The following is a 16422-nucleotide window of genomic DNA, read 5'->3' as shown; positions in this document are numbered from 1 at the left end:
AAGATATAAAGATTACAGTATAAAACATTATTAACCAAAAGTGTATCTGTTATGGAATGGGCAATATGAGGGAATGAGGGACACCACTCACCACTAGCTCAACAGGTGACAAGAAATGTTAACGGCCTCAGCCTTGAGCTCCTCCTGAGACCTGTCTCTAGAGACGGGGTTCAGAGAGAGCTCAAGGCTGAGGCCATTCACATTTCATTTCACCTGTTGAGCTAGTGGTGTGCGGCATCCCTCATACTCCCCTGCCTTCTTGAGTAAGCATAAGACAGCCTGTACCCTTATATTGCTGTGAGACACCAGATCTACCAGAGCACTTTGAGCAGCGCTATAAGTGGTATAGGGAATACTCAGAGATGTATAAAGTACTAGAGACCCAGACTTGAGTAAAAGTACAAGTGCCCTATCAAAACAGTGACTTGAGTAGAAATTGAAGTGCTCTTTAAGCACCACACTTAATTAGAAGTACTAAAGTATTCAACATATTTTGTACTTAAGTATTGCAAGTAGTTTATTTTAAAATTTACTACTCAAGTACTGAAAGTAAAAGTACAAGTATTGTGTTATGTAGTTATAAAAGAAAGTAGTCAAAAGGTCAGGGCCCCCCTCCCATTTTAGATCCCCCTTAGAGCAGGCCAGGGTCCCCCTCCCATTATAGATCCTCTTAGAGCAGGCCAGGGTCCCTCTCCCATTATAGATCCCCCTTAGAGTAGGCCAGGGTCCCCCCTGCCATTATTAAACTTTTTTTACTCGAATCTTACTGTCTCTGAGACTCACAAGTCACGACCAATCCCCAACCTGATGCAATGGCTCAGGTGTCTCTCCTCTCTCGCCACCACCACTTCACTTGAGAGCCGAGCGGGAGGCGGGACTCAGGCCTCGCCGCCTCTGCCCTCCCTCGGCTCGGCCCGAGTCCCGCCTCCCGCTCGGCTCTCAAGTGAAGTGGTGGTGGCAAGAGAGGAGAGACACCAGGTCGGGATTGGTCGTGACTCAGAGACAGTGAGACTCGAGTAAAAAAAGTCAGCGGCGGTGCGGGTTTGGAATGGAATGATTCGTAACATTTTTAGAATTGTAACGAGTAACGATGCAGAACATAAAAAAATATCGGAGTAAAAGTATTAAACTCATCGAAAATATGTACTGAAGTAAAAAGTGGAAGTAGGAGAAAAAAATGATACTCTAGTAAAGTACAGATACCACCTTTTAGTACTTAAGTACAGTAGTGAAGTAGTTCTACTTCGTTACTATGCATCTCTGGGTATACTGGAATAGGCAATGTTTATGATGTTAGAAATGATGCTAAAGAAGTGTCTTAATAGGCAGCATGTGTAGGAAAGAATGCAAGGGAAATTGCAACAGGCAGTATGTGTAAAAGTATGTAGAGTTTGACAGTGGACAGTATGTGTAGGAGAGGAGTATGGAAAGCATGTGTCACGTACCTGGTCTAAGGCCGATTTGATGAGAGGGCTTCCCTTGCGACTAAATGCCAAGTACCCCTGAAGGACGGAACATGGAGTGCTAGACTCAAAGAAGCATGGGTGACATTTAGGCAGATCTACAGGAAGTGGCTTGCAACACAGTGGAACTGGATAGCTGTCAGCTGGTCTCTCAGTGCAGATGGCAGGACCTCTGTAGCCCCAAGTGAGTAGCCGAACCAGGGCAGGCAAGTCACCAGGGCAGGCAAATCACAGGCAAGGTGGCAACCAAAGAAAAAGTGAGAACAGACTGGCAGGACGAGACTAATGAGGCGTAGTCAGGATGAGAGCAAATACAAAGGAAGACAAGCCAGGGAGTATGCAGAAGGATGGGGCGAGAACGGAGAGAGGCGGCCAGCATCTGCCGGGACGTAACGTGCGCGGAAGGAGAGAGGAGATCCTGACGTCACCCGCAGTCCGGCTGGATGAACGAGCAGCGGCGCTCAGGACGCCGATCGTTTTGTGATATCTGACATGCTGAGATTCTGCTGTTATCAAGTAAGAGGCTTTTAACCTATGTAATAAAGTTTGCATTATCGATGGTATTACACTATGGTCTGCCTTATTTTCCATTCTATTGGGGGACTGTAACCATCTGAGTGGCAAGAGGAAAAAGGAGCATAGTGGAGAGGTTGAAACCTGAGTCCATATTTCCATAGTGTCTTCTCTGGAGGCTGGTTCGTTGTTACTGCTATATGCTGTGATTACACAGCTCACAGGTGAGAGGCTGGTACTACTGGTGGAGGATTTGAGCACTGAGTGTGGGCACTTAGACCTGTGTTGACAAGTTTACTGCACTGTGCACCTTGGGTTACATGAACTTTTATGGACTTTCCCTTGCTTTCATGCATAAAGATTTATACTTATATACCTATGGACTTTTATGAATTTTAGTATTATTTATTGTATCCTTATTGAAATTGTAGCGCTGCACCGTTTATTGCTATGCAGAAGGATGGTCAGGAGCAAGCCAGGGTCATACACGGTAGAGCAGGAGAAGCAGAGTCCTAAGGGCAAGCTGGGGTCAAAACCAGGAAAGATAATTCAGCAGGTGCAGCCACTGACCTTATATAGGGCGCTTGGCACCAGTTCTGGCAGCATTTGTGCATAGATGTGCACAAGTGTGAATGTACGCGCTCACACGCACATTCGTGCTCATGCACGCATTTATACGCAAACGAGCACTATCATGTAAAGTATTAACAACTATGCCAGGTCTTTTCCTCAGCACTTGCACATCTTTATTCTTCTGTCTCTTTCAGCAACTGCACATTCTTATTCTGAATAGCACCCTAACAGTGTAACAGTGGGCAATAGGTGTAGGAGAGCAGTATGGAGGGTATGACAGAGGGCAGTATGTGTAGGATAGAAGTATGGAAGGTATGACAATGCACAGTATGTATAGGAAAGAGGTATTGAGTGTATGATAGTGGGGAGTATATATAGGATAGAAGTGTAGCACCTTCCTAGGTAGGTAGGTGCTAGGCAAATGCATCTATCGCTCCTTCTGCTTATCAGGGGAGCCTGATCTATTAGGTTGCCTGTTGTATGTCTCCAGGTGCTATTCACTGGGTCTGAGGGAGTGTCCCCACTGTATCCAATGAGGGAGCTTGTTGGACAGTGGAGGAAACTCGGCCAGTGACACATTGGTTTTTGTGGGAGTCCCAGTGGGAGGGCATTCTTGCAATGCATCCTGGGATTGCCCATAAAAGCTGAGAGGACATGTGACAGAGCGTCTTTGGCAGGATGCAGAGACCCAGGAGGAGGCTGGTGTCTGTCTCTTCTCCTGTTGAGTATGAGGAAGGTGGTTTCTGGCAGTGGGCCTAGTGAACTAGGTGTGGAGCTGAGCTGCAGAGGATCCAGTGAAGCTGAGGGTGGAGCTGCTGGCATAGTCTCTCAGGAAAAACAGTGTCCGTGAGTACTGGGAGATTTGTCAGGGGATCAGGGAGCCAGCACACACAGAGAGTTACAGTAAAGGGGGTGCAGTGTAGAGAACCCTGAAGACTGTGCCAAGACTATATGATAAAGTGTTTGCTGTGCAAACGACAGTGGGACATTCTTTCTGTACAGTGACAGTGTGGATACTGTGAAGAAATCTGTCAGCCATGCAGTTAATGACAGTGGAAAATTTTTCAGAGACCGTATAGTGGGCCTTGCTTGTACATGTGCCGGGAAGAGGACTGTTGACTGTGCATACGACAGCAGGACAATTCTATGGACTGGCAAAGATGGTCAGCTGGCTCAAGGTGATGGAGGCGCAGCTGGAGCCCTGCTACAAGCAAGAAGAGTGGATGCGTGTCTGGTGAGGGTCATGGTCCGCTTTGCAGTGACTTTCATGTCAGCTGAGTTGAGAGAGAGCCGCATTGGATGGGTTACTGCACCGCACGGGAAAGGGCGCGCTGAAGAGTTCTGCCTAGCAGGAGGAGCCACCACCAGAAAGGTGGGTGGAGACGTCACTCGTGCACAGCCAATCAGGAGTGAGAAGGGAAGTCCATAAATTACTTCCACCTTCGGGGGTGGCTGAGAGGGAGACGAGTGCGGAGGAGCAAGATGGAGAATGCTTGAGCAAGTCAGAGCACATCAGCGATTGAACCACCTACTGGCGGAGGACCTGCTGGGCAGACCAGGGAGCAGAACAGAGAGCCGAAGACATCCATCCTGTGGGATACAGGAGTGTGGATGGTGCCCGATGGAAGACTGGTGCTATGCACCATAGGAGGCATGGAGCACTTAGGCCTGGTATGTCCCCAGTGTTTGAGTGTGACTATGCGGGTGCAAGCGTGGAGCCAGTGTGGGCATTGAGGCCATCTGCTGCTGCGGGCGGAGAGGAGTGAAGATCGGCCCAAGAAGTTGTGTGTGCTATGGGAGACCAGAGTCACTCTGGCTTTGTTGGCTGTGGAATCAGGACCTCTCCAGGGTCATGGGAGAGGAGTGCTGAGAGTGATGATGCAGCTGGAGGCCATGCCACCCGACAGTGGTCTAGTTTGCTCATGAAAGTAGACCCGAATGTCCGAGCCAGGATGCATGCAGGTAGTGCAGGCTGAGGAGTGGCCACCTGATGTGTTGAAAATTGCAGCAGTAGATGCTAAGTCTGCTCCCATAAAACTTGAGGAGAAAAGATGGCCAGCGGTGACCAGGGCTGCTAAAGTGAGTGCAAGCAGTGAGGAAGGAGCCGGGGTCATCGATGTTGGGTCTCCTAGTTTCCAGAATCGGTTTGGTTCCTTAGAAGAAGGAATTAATGTCTGGAAATCGGAAGATGAAACTGAGTGGGACTGGGGATCTTAAGAGCGGAGCAGTGCACCCTGTCCTGATGTATTAGAAGCGCCAGATGAAGAGAGACTAGGGACTCTGTGGTGCAGGGAGAGCATGCTAAGAGTCTGGGGTTCTGTGAGGCCTATGCCAGTCGGGTTCCAGATTTAACCCCACCCAATAACTATGCCCAGGCTCGGGATCAAAATGAGGCCTATGACTCTTTGATCAGGCGTGAAGAGACCCTATTTTCTCCAGCTGGGAGAGGGAAGCAAAAAACCCTTCCCAGGTTCTCAAGGATGCAGCGGTGGCTGCAAAGGAAAGTTGCTATGGAATACAGGTATGATTACCCTTATGCTCCACAGGAGGTCATGTTGGAGAGCGAAACAAAAAGAGTCCTGGTGTGATGAAGCCATATGGGACTTCTTGTTTGTTCCCAAGCCCCATAGGAATTCCTCCAGGATGGATCTCTGGAAGAACTTTTTGTCGGTCAAGAACCAATGGAACTATGGGCGGTCCATCTACCTGGACCAAGTGGAGGTCCGCCGCCCAGATGGATCTGGCCAAGCTTGTTCGATCTGCATCAAAGATGAAAACGGCAAACTAGTAAGGATTCCCTATCCTGACTACTATATCTGAAGAGAACTTTCAAGTGAAGAAAATTCAAAAATGGCTGGCTAGCCTACGTTTGGAACTGGAAAAAGTGACTTACTCAAGTTCTGATACTGTTGGGGCGTATGTCTCCTTTGCACTACCCCTTCCCATTCTATCCTTGCAGAAGAGGTTGGGAAACAGAGACACCAGTAAATGGACTCAAATCAGAGGGCCGTCCCTCTCCAGAGTTTTGTTTTTCTCGAAACAAATCTATATTTTTGTTCCCGGAGACCCTTTGGGCCAGGGTCGTGGATTACAATTAAAGAGTGAAGTTTTCAAGATTCTACCTCAAGTTCCAGATGGACTACCTAGGCCATCGGGCCTAGACTGGAACTTCAGAAACAGCTGCTCATAAAGAAGTGGGCAGCGTACCAAGAGTTCAGTGGGGGGTGCCCTGGTGTCATCAGGGGCCCCGAAGAGACTCTTTCTCCTCCATGGGACGTTTGGATTGCTCCGGCTCCAGCAACCGACCTCCTATAGTGAAAACAGCAATGAACTATTGTAGATAGTAAGTGGCAGGGCTAAGGACCACCTTGGAGGAGTGGACTGAAAGGCATGTCAAGCCTGCAATGAGAACTGACAAAGCAGTTAGGGACCTAGGATGAGAAGGTCGCCCCCGCGAGGAGGGTCTTATCATCCCAAAAGTTCAGATAGCAATGGCAATTGTGTACTGTTGTAGTGCCTAACCTTTGCTTCTTTCTTTTGCAGGTGGCATTGAATTTAGAGAGGTTAGGTTGATATAATTACTCACCAGAGCAGGCTTTTCTTGGTGGGGGGTGCATTGCCACAAATGCACTTGTTATGTATTATATTGTACAGAGAGACACATATATTTTTTTTATTGACTGTACATTTGTTCATTTCCCTTTTCCCCCTTTCCAAGTTTGTGGGATACTCTTAATGTTTTTTTAGGATTTTTGCCCCAGAGCCAATGGGACGTGGCTCATTTTGATGGGGGGTGTATGTAGCACCCTCCTAGGTAGGTAGGTGCTAGGCAAATGTATCTATCACTCCTTCTGCTTATCAGGGGAGCCTGATCTATTAGGTTGCCTGTTGCATGTCTCCAGGTGTGATTCACTGGGTCTGAAAGGAGTGTCCCCACTGTATCCAATGGGGGAGCTTGTTGGACAGTGGAGGAAACCCAGCCAGTGACACATTGGCTTTTGTGGGAGTCCCAGTGGGAGGGCATTCTTGCAAGGCATCCTGGGATTGCCCATAAAAGCTGAGAGGACATGTGACAGAGCGTCTTTGGCAGGATGCAGAGACCCAGGAGGAGGCTGATGGCTGTCTCTCCTCCTGTTGAGTATGAGGAAGGTGGTTTCTGGCAGTCAGCCTAGTGAAACAGATGTGGAGCTGAGCTGCAGAGGATCCAGTGAAGCTGAGGGTGGAGCTGCTGGCATAGTCTCTCAGGAAAAACAGTGTCCGTGAGTACTGGGAGATTTGTCAGGGGATCAGGGAGCCAGCTCACACAGAGTTACAGGAAAGGGGGTTCAGTGTAGAGAACCCTGAAGAATAGGGACAAAGAGGGTACCAGGAAGGGCTCTGAAGAGAGTTCTACAGTACAGTACAGCTTATCTAAATACTTCTTCTATCAGATATCAGTGAGAGTATTGATAATCTATAACCACCACAGCTCATCTATAGGGCTATCAATTACATCATATTCGGTCATTGAGTATCTATTGGTCAGTTGAGTATACCCTATATGGATCTGTATCAACATAGTGTACGAAAGGCCTACAAGGAGAGGCCGATGCTCACAGGCCCCGAAAACAGGGCAAGCAGCCTCTGTGTTGATTGTGAAAAGTGGTGGTCACATTCGACATAGTGCACCTCTGCAGGCGGGGCACGCCCCTCCTTTATTTTCAGTGCTGCCCATGCTATTCATCCACAACATGTGGAAGAGTTGGTGGAGTGGATCAATAAGCCATCCTCATCCTCCTCTTTCTCTGACACCCACGCTCACAGTCGTTTGTCTTTCACCGCAGCTGCCAAAGCGGTACTTTCCACAGGCTTCTTCTCCACAGCTACTCCTTCAGTTGCCCCACCATCATGCACGGAGGAGTCACCTGAACTATTCGATCATAGTGTCAGTGACATGCTCTTGAAGGATGCGCAGCAATTTGAAAGCTGTGATGTTGTTTCTCAGGTTGATGAAGGGAATCACATGAGCCTAGAGAGAGGGGGTGGCAACGACAGACAAGAGACCAGCAGTCATGTTGGCATAGCTGAAGCATATTGCCAAGTTTGCTCCAGTGACGAGAAGGGAGGGAATGATGAGGTCACTGACCATACTTGGGTGCCTGACAGGATAGAGGAGGAGGAGGAGGGGGGGAGGAGGATGAGGGGGAGGAGGATGCACAACTGCAACGAGGCAGGATGCGTTCCATGGGCCGGCCTAGCAGTAGCCAACCTATTGCGTCACAGCACAGAGCTCCACAGTTGCAGGGTGCTGCAAAATCCCGGCGGACTCCAAAAAGTTAATTAGTGTGGGCTTTTTTCAGCACCTGTGCAGTAGACCACAACGTTGCTGTTTGCAGCATCCGTCTAAAGCGGATCATGCGCGGCCAAAACACCAGCCGCTTGGGCACCACATGCTTGACAAGGCATGTGACTTCCTGCCATGTAGTCCGTTGACAACAGCACCTGAAAGAGGCACCAGATCAAAACAAGCATACATCACCTTGCTCCTCATCTGCGATCTCTAACCCTACTATACCTCATGCCTTCTCAAATACCAGCATTGAGAGGGATGATGGTATAGCAATGAGTGGCACAGAGAGTTGCACCCAATCTGCTAGCAGTACACCACAGCTTGATTTGAGCAGCAGGCAGATTTCACTACCCCAGTATTTGAACCGTAGAAAGAAATACTGTCCCAACCATCCACATGCTCAGCGTCTTAATGCTAGCTTTGCCAAATTGCTAGCATTACAGTTGCTGCCTTTTCAGCTGGTAGACTCGGCTCCCTTTCACGAATTTGTGGAATGTGCTGCATCACAGTGGCAGGTTCCAAAAAGGCATTACTTTTCTCGTAAGGCCATTCCGGCTCTCTACCGTCATGTGGAAGGTAGTGTTTTGGCCTCGTTGGACAAAGCGGTCAGCAGAAAGGGGCATATTACTGCTGACTCTTGGTCCAGCAGGCATGGACAGGGACGTTACATTTCTTTCACGGTGCACTGGGTAACTCTGCTGGCAGCTGGAAAGGATGCAGGACAGGGTTCGGTCTTGCAGCTTGTTTGCCACCACGCCTCCAAAAAGCTGGTACTGGTTCTGCAACATCTGGCTACTCCACCACCACCACCTCCTCCTCCTCTTTCTCCATGTCCTCTTCTGCACAATTCTCCTCTGAAGCAGCAGTGCTCCCTAAGCGTTCAAGGGACTACGCAAGCAGTCAGGCTAAAAGATGCCATGCTGTGCTTCAGTTGGTCTGTCTAGGGGATAGGAGTCACACCCATGCAGAGATTCTGTCAGCTCTGCAAGGGCAGGCTCAGAGATGGTTGATGCCACGAACCAGGAATGGTTGTATGCGATAATGGCACCAACCTTCTCTCCGCCCTCCGACAGGGACACTTGACACATGTTCCATGCTTGGCACATGTTCTGAATCTGGTGGTGCAGCATTTCTTGGGCAGATACCCGGGCTTCTAAGATCTCCTGAGGCAGACCAGGAAAGTCTGTGGCCATTTCCGCCGTTCGTTCATTGCCAGTGCTCGCTTATCTGACATTCAACGGGAATTCTACCTGCCCACCAACCGCCTCATTTGTGACATGCCCACTAGGTGGAACTCAACGCTGGCAATGCTGCAGCAGCTGCACATGCAGCAGAGGGCTATCAATGAGTACCTGTGTGAGTATGGCGCAAGGACAGGGTCAGGAGAGCTTGGCTTTTTTTCGACACGCCAGTGGCTTTTGATTAAGGATGCAGGCATCATGCTGTCACCATTTGAGGAGGCCACTCGGATGGTGAGCCGGGACGATGCATGCATCAGTGACACTATCCCGCTAGTCTACCTGCTGAAGCACACACTGCGTGGAATCATGGACAGGGCACTTGAGGCAGAACAGCGGCAGGAAGAGGAGGACTTGCTTTCCTCACAAGGCCCCCTTTATGCAGATATCAATCCTGCAGGGCCACAAAACACACAGGAGGAAGAGGAGGAGGATTTCGGCAGCATGGATGTAGAGGAAGAGGATAGGATACAGCAGTCTTCAAGGGATGGTTTTTATTCCCCAGAAAACCCAGGAGTTGTACGTGGTTGGGGAGAGGTTGCTCCTGCTGACAATGCCATCCTTAGTTACCCAGAGAACTCAGAAGCTCGTGCCTCCTCCAACTTACTTTGCATGGGCTCCTTGATTCTGCAAAGCCTGCGAAAGGACCCGAAGATTCATGCTATCAAGGAGAGGGATAATTACTGGTTGGCAACCCTTCTTGATCCACGTTACAAGATTAAAGTTGCAGAGCTCATCCTACCTTCGCAGAGGGAGTAGAGGATGAAACATCTTGAGGAGGCCTTGAAAAAAAATTGTGTACCGCCTTTCCAGACACTGGGAGGTCATCATTCTCAGGACGTGTTCCTGAGGCATCTGTCAGGGTCGTAGCCGCCGCTTAGCGGTTAGTGAACGCCGCAGGCGGGTGCGCATGCGCGGCAGCGCACCCACGCGTGCACGCATGCGTGCCGGCACGGAGCGTGTGCTACATGACGCATAGTGCGCCAGCCCGGCCCCTATATAAGGTTCACTCCCGACTCCATCCAGCTCTGGATTATCGTCAGCTCTCCGTTACCTGTATCCTGTGGATTGTCTTGTTTACCCGTTGTGACCCGGACTACCTTTGGACCTGTTTGATCTCTCTCCAGTGTTGACCTTGGCTTGCTTGACTACCCTTGCTCCTGTTGCCTTCCTGCTTGATCTCCTGTGAAATGACCTTGGCTTGCTTAACGGACTTGCTCCTGCTTATCGCTCCTGCTACTGCAATCCCGGCTTGCTCTGACCATCTGCCTGCCTTACATTGAGATTGATTACCTGTGTATGACCCCGGCCTGGCCCTCACTTTTGCACCAGCATTTCTGGATACCATTGGAGTTCCTGGAAGCGGTCCTGGGTGCCTACCTGAACCACCCACCTGTACTCCACAAGCATCCAGTGCTCCTTGGGACGCGTCACCTCCTGTACCACTTCCAGGGGTGATCCGCATCGAGCTGCAAGGGAAGCCCTCTCAGCACTTCGGCCTCAACCAAGGTATCTGACAGCATCGTTCAGCAAAAGGAGGAGCGGTGGAGAAGGCGGCCGGCTGACGGATGCCTTTAAACAGTTCTTTTGTCCTCAGCAGCACCCAGGGCTGTTAGGTTTAAGCAACCATCGCCAGTGTCTCCATCATATGGTGCATGATTATCTAGGCGCAAGAGCAGACTTGGAGACCTTTCCAGCTGCCCATCCACTGGCTTACTGGGTCTTGAGGATGGACCACTGGCCAGAACTTGCTCAATATGCAATGGATCTAATGGCCTGTCCTGCTTCCAGCATGCGTCTGTCCACAGACTCTAATGATCAGCTGACTTTCATCAAAATGAACCAGTCCTGGATCAACAAGAGCTATGAGGCCCCTGATGCTGATGTAACAGATTGAATTTGCTAGGGGTCTGCCATCCCTTGAAGACTGCATATGCTGCCTATCCTATTCCACTACCTTGATTCTGCTAACTTCCAACAATGTTTTTGGTTTAGGTCACTACCAACTCCCAAGGCCTAATTTTTCAGCACTTGTATGACAGGTGCATACAATTTAAAAGTCATGTGTCACTTTTAACAGCAGGCCCTGTCCCTGTGCCCTGCTAACTGTGAGGGGTTATGGTGTTCAGGCACCACCTTCCACAAGGGCCCAATTTTTGGCAGGTCCCATTCCTGCACCAAGCATGAGTAAATCCTAGGCCTTGGTTACTGTGTTCAGGCACCACCTTCCACAAAGGCCCAATTTTTGGCACTTGTATAGCACATGCGATTTCAAATTTGCATGGCATTCTTACCAGCAGGTCCCATTCCTGCACCAAGCAAGAGAAACTATGAGGCCTTGGTTACGGTGTTCAGGCATTACCTTCCACAAAGGCCCAATTTTTGGCACTTGTATAGCACATGCGATTTCCAATTTGCATGGAATTCTTAACAGCAGCTCCTATTCCTGCACCAAGCAAGAGTAACTACGAGGCCTTGGTTACGGTGTCCAGGCACCACATACTGAAAAAGCCCAATTTTTGGCACTTGTATAGCACATGCGATTTCAAATTTGCATGGCATTTTTACCAGCAGGTCCCACTCCTGCACCAAGCAAGAGTACCTATGAGGCCTTGGTTACAGTGTTCAGGCAGCACATACGGCAAAGGCCCAATTTTTGGCACTTGTATAGCACATGCAATTTCAAATTTGCATGGCATTCTTACCAGCGGGTCCCATTCCTGCACCAAGCAAGAGTAACTGCGAGGCCTTGGTTACAGTGTTCAGGCACCAGCAACACCAAAGGCCCAATTTTTGACACCTGTATGACAAGTACATGCGATTTCATATTTGTATGTGTAAGGGATGTCAGGCACCCCATAATAAAACACATTTCCGTTTTATGGCATTTCTATTAATTTACCAGTAGATGGCAGCACAAAGCACAAAGTTCAACTGCAAGCAAGGCATGGGAGGAACTAAAAAGTTAGACCTTTTGTTCCTGGGGGGACAGAATAGCAGTTGCTGTCCACCAGATTAAAAGGTCATCATACCTCACTCATGTCCTTGTAATTGCAGGTAAGAAGGAGTATATTTATGGTTATAAACAGGGCGAAATTGATTTAATTTATATCCCTGTGATCAGTAAAGGCTCCTGTCACTACTTTGTGATTAAATCACACTGCACAAATGTTAGTGGGTCACACTGTAGCATCACATGACTACAGTGTACCAGGAATGTGGTTATTATAGTGTTATGTTATATCTTAAATTAGATTGTACTGAGACCACTGTGATGCAGAAGGAGTAACAACATATCAGCACATGTTTAATTGGTTATTATTTTCTATGAGGATGTTATTCCTGTATATCAGAATGTTGATATTAATATATATATATAGTTATGTAATAGTAAGTATGAACAGAATAGCAGTTGCTGTCCACCAGATTAAAAGGTCATCATACCTCACTCATGTCCTTGTAATTGCAGAAATGTTTTCAATAAAAATAATTCTGGTTTCACCCGGTCCGATCCCTTTCGCACATTGGAATTATTGACCATACTTTCAGCATATGTGCAACATATGGATTTTTTAGCAGCAGGGCCCGTTCCTGCACCAAGCAAGAGTAACTGCGAGGGGTTACGGTGTTCAGGCACCATCTACAAGCAAGGCCCAATTTTTCTGCACCCGTATGATAAGTACATGCAATTTAATATTTGTATGTATAATTGTATATGACATTTTTTGCTTTAGAAATGTCAATATTGCTGCAGCAGGCTACATACATCGTAAAGATGCACTACTTTACAGGCACATTCAGGGGACCCCCAAGGCACGATATTTGAAGGAATTTTTCATCTTTATAGTTTCACTTTAAGCCTTAAATAAAATCAGTAAATCAGTGCTCCTTTAAAAAAGATAGTTTTTAAAACTTTTTTTCATTGCTACATGTTCCCCAAGTCAGGACCCGGACCCCCATACACTTTTTTGGGGCAATAACTTGCAATTAAGCCTTCAAAATGAGGCCGTTTTAATTTTGAGGTTCGACTCCCATAGACTTCAATGGGGTTTGTTTGTTCGAACAAACTTTTCTTCTGTTCCCGGTGTTCTGGTGCGAACCGAAGCGGGGGCGGGGGGGGGGGAGCATGTTCGGCTCATCACTAACATAGACACATATATGTAGATATACACATAAACCAAATAGATAAGTATACATTGAGAGGGGGGACCCACCACATCTACTCTGAAGCATCTGAGTTTTCATCCTGTAGAAAGCCTGAATCTTATGTACATAAACATTTAACACTGAGTTGTTAATCAATTGGGAAAAATGTAGACCTAAGGAAGGAGGAACCTTATATAAAGTCAAAATGCTCAATATTAAAATTGAAAAAAAGTAAAAGCAAAAAGTAAAATACAATATTTATGCCCGTACCCAAAAAATGATCATACCCTTGCCACCTGGGAAAAAAAGAAAGAAAAAGAAAACAAACATTCCCTGCAGGGGAAAGGTGGAGAGAAATCATTCTATAACTAGCTGGACTTAGGCTCGGTTCACACTGGATCGTCACGGCTCCTTACTACTTCGGGGGCGACTTGTGCATTCCCATGCACCAAGACTTCGGAGCGACTTGCATGGACTTCACATAATGGAAGTCTATGCAAGTCGCTCCGAGATCGCCCCGAAGTAGTACAGGACCCTTTTTCTAAGTCGGAGCGACTTGTGTCTCTCCTATTAGAACAGGTCCTGTAGCAGTCAATGGACTGCGAGGGAGCGCGACTTGTCAGGCTGACAAGTCGCCTAACAAGTCGCGCTAGTGTGGACCGAGACTTAAGGCTCTGTATGGAAAAAAAAGCAAAAAACAAATAAGTCACAGTTATAGAGGTAGATATGCAGCCTTGGAAAAAAAAAAAAGAAAAACGACCACAAGCATCCTCATGCTGGATAATTGTTCCAGCTAAGGCTCGGTTCACACTTATGCGATGGGGGAAGGCTGCAAATTCGCAGCCTGTTCCCGCATTGCAAACGCACCCTTGGCAGTTCACACTGCCATATGCGATACGCTGGGGGTGTCAATGTGATCTTAATGACACCCCCAGTTTTATCGCATATCGCAGTGCGATCTTACAGTTCGCACAGGATCGGATCGCACAAGTGTGAACCACTGTGCGATCCGATCCTGATGCGGCTCAAAAAAAGGGTCCTGTGCGTCTTTGCTGCGGGTGCAGTGCGAATTTAGCCATACAGAGTGTATGGCTGAATTCGCACCGCACACCAGATCGCATATAATGAAGGAGCAGTGCGCTTCGATATTATATGCGATCGCCGCAGCCGCACATATGTGAACCGGCACTGAAAGTGATTAGGCAGAAGGTTTTTTATCTCAATGCATTCTATGCATTAAGATAAAAAGCCTTCTGTGTGCAGCAGTCCCCCTTAGCCCCCCTAATACTTACCTGAGGTCCATCTAGATCCAGTGATGTTGCACAAATATCTCGCCTGTCTGTCAATCAAAGTCAGTCAGCCAATGACAAGAGAAAGGGTGCAGAGCTGGGCCGCAGCTCCGTGTCTGAATGAACACAGGGAGCTGTGGCTCAGCTCAGGTGCCCCCATAGCAAGCTGCTTGCTGTGGGGACACTCAACAGGAGGGAGGGGCCAGGAGCACCAAAGAGGGGCCCGAGAAGAAGAGGATTCGGGCTGCCCTGTGCAAAACCAACTGCACAGAGGAGGTAAGTATAACATGTTTGTTATTTTTAACTACAAAATTGAGACTTTATTATTTTTTTATTATTATTATTCAGTATTTATATAGCGCCAACAGTTTATGCACACTCAGGCTCCATGCACACAGGGCGTCATAAAAACGTGCTCAAAAGCTGTTTACTTAACGCCGGGAAACAGCAGCTGTAAAAACGTGCTTTCAGTAGCTTTTTCAATTAGCGTTATTGCACGTTTGGCCACAGCAGCTGTTAGCAGCGTTTTTTCTGCCTCCATTCAAAATCAATGGCTCCCTATGGGAGCCTATTGATTTGAATGGAAGTCACACCGCAGGTCGGATCAGGGTGATCCGACTTGCGGTGCGACCTGCACTGTGAGAATCTTGAGGGGGAACTCCACGCCAAAATGGGGAAAAAACGGCGTGGGGTTCCCCCCCAGGTTCCAAACCAGGCCCTTCGGGTCTGGTATGGAATTTGAGGGTAGCCCCACGCCGAAAAAACGGCGTGGGGTCCCCCCCAAAATCCATACCAGACCCTTATCCGAGCATGCAGTCCGGCATGCTAGGAAAGGGGAGGGGACGAGCGAGCGGCCCCACCCCCCTGGATCATACCAGGCCACACGCCCTCAACATGGGGGGGTGTGGGTGCTTTGGGGCAGGGGGGGCTCTGCATCCCCCACCTCAAAGCACCTTGCCCCCATGTTGATGAGGACAAGGGCCTCATCCCCACAACCCTGGCCGGTGGTTGTGGGGGTCTGCGGGCAGGGGGCTCATCGGAATCTGGAAGCCCCCTTTAACAAGGGGGCCCCCCAGATCCCGGACCCCCTCCCTATGTGAATGGGTATGGGGTACACTGTACCCCTACTCATTCACCCCATAAAATGCAGTGTATGGAAATAACGACAGGAGACGTTTTGGAAAATTTATTAAAAATCTTCACTAGGCTCTTCGGGGTCTTCTCCTCTCCGGGGGTCTTCTGCTCTTTTGCTGTCCGCCCTTCTGATGTCCTCTCTTCTTGTCTTCTCCTCTCCGGTCTTCTGCTCTTGTGCTGTCGGCTGTCCTTCTTCCTCCGGTCCTCCTCCGACGATGTCTCCAGCGATTATGCCGGCCTCTGGTCTCTGCAGCTTATTATATAGCCATTGGGGGCGTGACCGCCAGATGACGTCATCGGGAGACCACGCCCCATTGTGTCACAGATGACGTCATCTGGCGGCACTTACAAAAATCGCATGGTAACAGGCAATACACAAGCAAGATGAAGTCTACTGCAGGCTACTGACGCGTTTTGTCCAACATCATCAAAGGATATTGCTAATGCGTCAGCAGCCTGCAGTAGACTTCATCTTGCTTGTGTATTGTCTGTTACCATGCGATTTTTGTAAGTGCAAGTCTTTACTTTTCATCAAAAGTTATTTAGCAATATTACGCTATGTGCACTTTTTTCTTGCCTTCCATGTGATCTGGTGCATGAGAGAATTCCACCTCTCTCCCTACATTCCCATGAGCATGGAACTACATCCTTGGTTGTTGTATAGGAGGAGTCTGGATCATTATATAAGCCTGGTCGGTCTGTTTGTCATATGACAATACAGGCCCACAGTATCTGGT

General features: G+C 48.4%; 1 protein-coding gene across 1 annotated transcript in view; it reads right to left on the bottom strand.

Moving 5' to 3' along the window:
- The window catches only part of LOC309557656 (uncharacterized protein), a gene marked incomplete at its 5' end in the record, with an annotated part of 64178 nt that overhangs the window by 17580 nt on the left and 30176 nt on the right, over positions 1-16422 (bottom strand). The window contains one exon of the mRNA XM_082260445.1: positions 1446-1502. Coding sequence (XP_082116571.1) covers positions 1446-1502 — 57 coding nt within the window. The remainder of the gene's footprint in view (positions 1-1445; positions 1503-16422) is intronic.

This window comes from Pelophylax lessonae (genome assembly GCF_965119305.1).
Source record: "Pelophylax lessonae genome assembly, chromosome: 6".
In the NCBI taxonomy this organism is placed as follows: domain Eukaryota; kingdom Metazoa; phylum Chordata; class Amphibia; order Anura; family Ranidae; genus Pelophylax; species Pelophylax lessonae.
This window is presented reverse-complemented; position numbering and strand designations above follow the sequence as displayed.